Source organism: Limulus polyphemus, unplaced genomic scaffold, assembly GCF_000517525.1.
Source record: "Limulus polyphemus unplaced genomic scaffold, Limulus_polyphemus-2.1.2 Scaffold880, whole genome shotgun sequence".
In the NCBI taxonomy this organism is placed as follows: Eukaryota; Metazoa; Arthropoda; class Merostomata; order Xiphosura; family Limulidae; genus Limulus; species Limulus polyphemus.
In genome coordinates this window covers 302,933-305,600 of record NW_013666490.1, presented here as the reverse complement: position 1 = coordinate 305,600, position 2,668 = coordinate 302,933, and the positions used below count along the sequence as shown (strand labels likewise).

General features: G+C 33.2%; 1 protein-coding gene across 1 annotated transcript in view; it reads left to right on the top strand.

Moving 5' to 3' along the window:
• LOC111086144 (acyl-CoA-binding domain-containing protein 4-like) overlaps positions 1 to 2,668 on the top strand; it is a 19,632-nt gene that overhangs the window by 9,349 nt on the left and 7,615 nt on the right. The window contains exon 2 of the mRNA XM_022387817.1: positions 1,185 to 1,305. Coding sequence (XP_022243525.1) covers positions 1,185 to 1,305 — 121 coding nt within the window. The remainder of the gene's footprint in view (positions 1 to 1,184; positions 1,306 to 2,668) is intronic.

Below are 2,668 nucleotides of genomic sequence, written 5' to 3'. Positions count from 1 at the left end.
TGAGTTTTAGTTTGTAAACAGCTGAAAAAAATTATAAAATAAAAAGCTTAACTTTCCAAAGCCAATGCTAGGAAGCTTTTTCAACCACAGCATTCAAGAAAGAAACAATTTTTTTATAGCATAAGATAATAAACATACACAATCTCGAATTGGAGGTTGGATACTCCCAACGTGTCGAAGTTGGGGTTGGATACTCCTTATTTTTTTGTTTTCGTTTGTTTTTTTGGAAATCTCATTCATTTATGAAGATATCTCAATAAAAACGTTCAATCTGACAGAAAAAAGGGCTAACCTTTCTTCTTGTAGAATTATTTTTGAAATCCAATGCTAAATAAGTGATGGAATTTGATGTTTTATTTGATGTGATTTCCCGAATTTTATTTATTTAAACGTTTTCTTGTATTCAGAAAGTCTGTTCATAGGTCCTGGGAGGCCTTGCTGCTTTAGTTTCCCTCCGTGTTGCCTTTGACCAACTAATAAATATTTGGCCCCATACCCTATTGAATTTTGTTAATTTTTGGCAAAATGTGTCAATTTTTTTTCGTAATTTTTGGCCAATTTTGGTAAATGTTTTTACCATTTTGTTCTTTTTCAACAATATTTGTCAGAAAACCTCCTACCCCCCCCCCCCTCCCTAGTTGCACAGCGGAATGTATGCGGACTTACAACGCTATAAAACGGGTTTCCATAGCCGTGGTGGGCAGAGCACAGATAGCTCATTGTGTGTTTTATGTTTAACTTCAAATAAAACCACCACGGGTATCGAAACCCGATTTTTAGTCATAAGCATGCAGACTTACACTTGAGCACTGGGAGGGTCCTATTAATAAGCAAATTTTGTTTATATTGTAATGTAAACAAAAGTTGATTTTAAAACATACAATACCACACTAATCCAATTTTTTTTACGAAATCCAAAACAACTCATTTTCCAGAAATCTTTTGTATTTTTCTCGAATTGTTTTTGTTGGATTTAGTCGCTGCTAAAAGAAACAAGTACAAGTTATATAATTTACCTAATCTGCTTACGTTATCTTCTTTGTAGAGTACAATAACACCTAACTGTGATTATAAACAAATTTACTCTCAAATTAATCGTTTGCGAGGATAATATGTCGGAAAAGTTTCTTGTTTCTTAAAGAAACATAAGAAATAAGCTTTCGATCAATGCGTTTCTTTCGTAGGGCCTTTCAAACCGTCCATTGAACTCCGCCTCCGGTTCTACTCATACTACAAACAAGCAACTGAGGGACCATGTCGACTAACCCAGCCACCATTTTGGGACTTAATTGGCAAGACCAAGTGGTAACTTTTTTCATTATTATCTTATATTTATAATTTTAAGTAATTAGTTTACCGCTGTTCAAGATATATAAGGTTATGCTTAAAGATTAAAAAAGTACAACAAAGTATAAATGTAGTCTTTAACTTGCAGAGGTGCAGAAGGCAAATTAAAAGTGTGGGGGGGGGGCAAGGTTTATTTGACGAGAGAAGCGAAGGAATGTGCGCACCCATTACGGCTGGGGTCCAAGGCTCGCCTTAGGGCCCTGGAAACTATAGTGTTCTGGATTAAATTTTATGCATTCTCCAGATTTTCCTAGAAGTAATTTTCCTATTTTGGACGCATTTTTGCTGGGAAAGGTTGAAAGGAGGAAGTTACCTTTCTCTTCCAACGCCACTGTTTTAGTTCTTATCAATAAATGCTGTAAAAGCTATATATATATGTAAATGATGTACTTAGTTTAAAGGATGGTGTTTACCTTATAGTTCTACTTCACCAGTTCAGTTAAAATATACTATTCAGTTCTATAAAAATATAAAAAATTGAGGTATAGTTACAACAAATCTAATTAGTCAGTCATAAAAAAAGTTAAAAACATTTAAACAGTTAAGTTGTAACTTTGATAAAACCCATTGATGCTTAGTAGAAACATTCATAATACACTTGTTATACTAGTGCATCCATTGTGTAATTTAGGTAATAAAGATAGCTTCTAATATCTCAACTAAAAGTTCAAGATTCGTACACTCTTGAACCCGAATAACCGTATGATATAGTTTTGTTTATTTGTACATGCAGCTTTTCATAAAACAAAATTGAAAAACTTGCCAAATTATTAAGAATAAATTTCATGGATAGCAGCTTTCTTGTTATTTGTTTGTTTGTTTTAAGTTAAGCACAAAGCTACACAAAGGGTTATCTGTGCTCTGCCCACCACGAGTATCAAAACCAGGTTTCTAGCGTTGTAAGTCCGCAGACATACCGCTGTGCCACTAGGGGGCCTTTCTTGTTATAACACGCTCTAGTACAATATTTGTATCTCAGTTATTCGAAAAATCCTGCAACAACATCAGATAATCCATTTGTTAATGTGGGTTGATTTAGTTAAATCATTTTTATTTTTGATTAATGATGTACAAAAAGTCCTTGGACTAGCTTTTTTGTGGTCACTAAAAAAACGCGTGCATATATAGAAATGTAAAGCTATTCTTTATAAAACATTATTCGTTATTCTTAAAATTCCTGTGAAAAGCGCCATGTAGTGGCAATTTCATAAACTAAGTCGTATTTGAGAAAACAATTATATGCGCCTACTTCAACTTTGCCAATGTTTGAACACGCATTATGTTGCTATATATATATATATATATATATATATATATATGT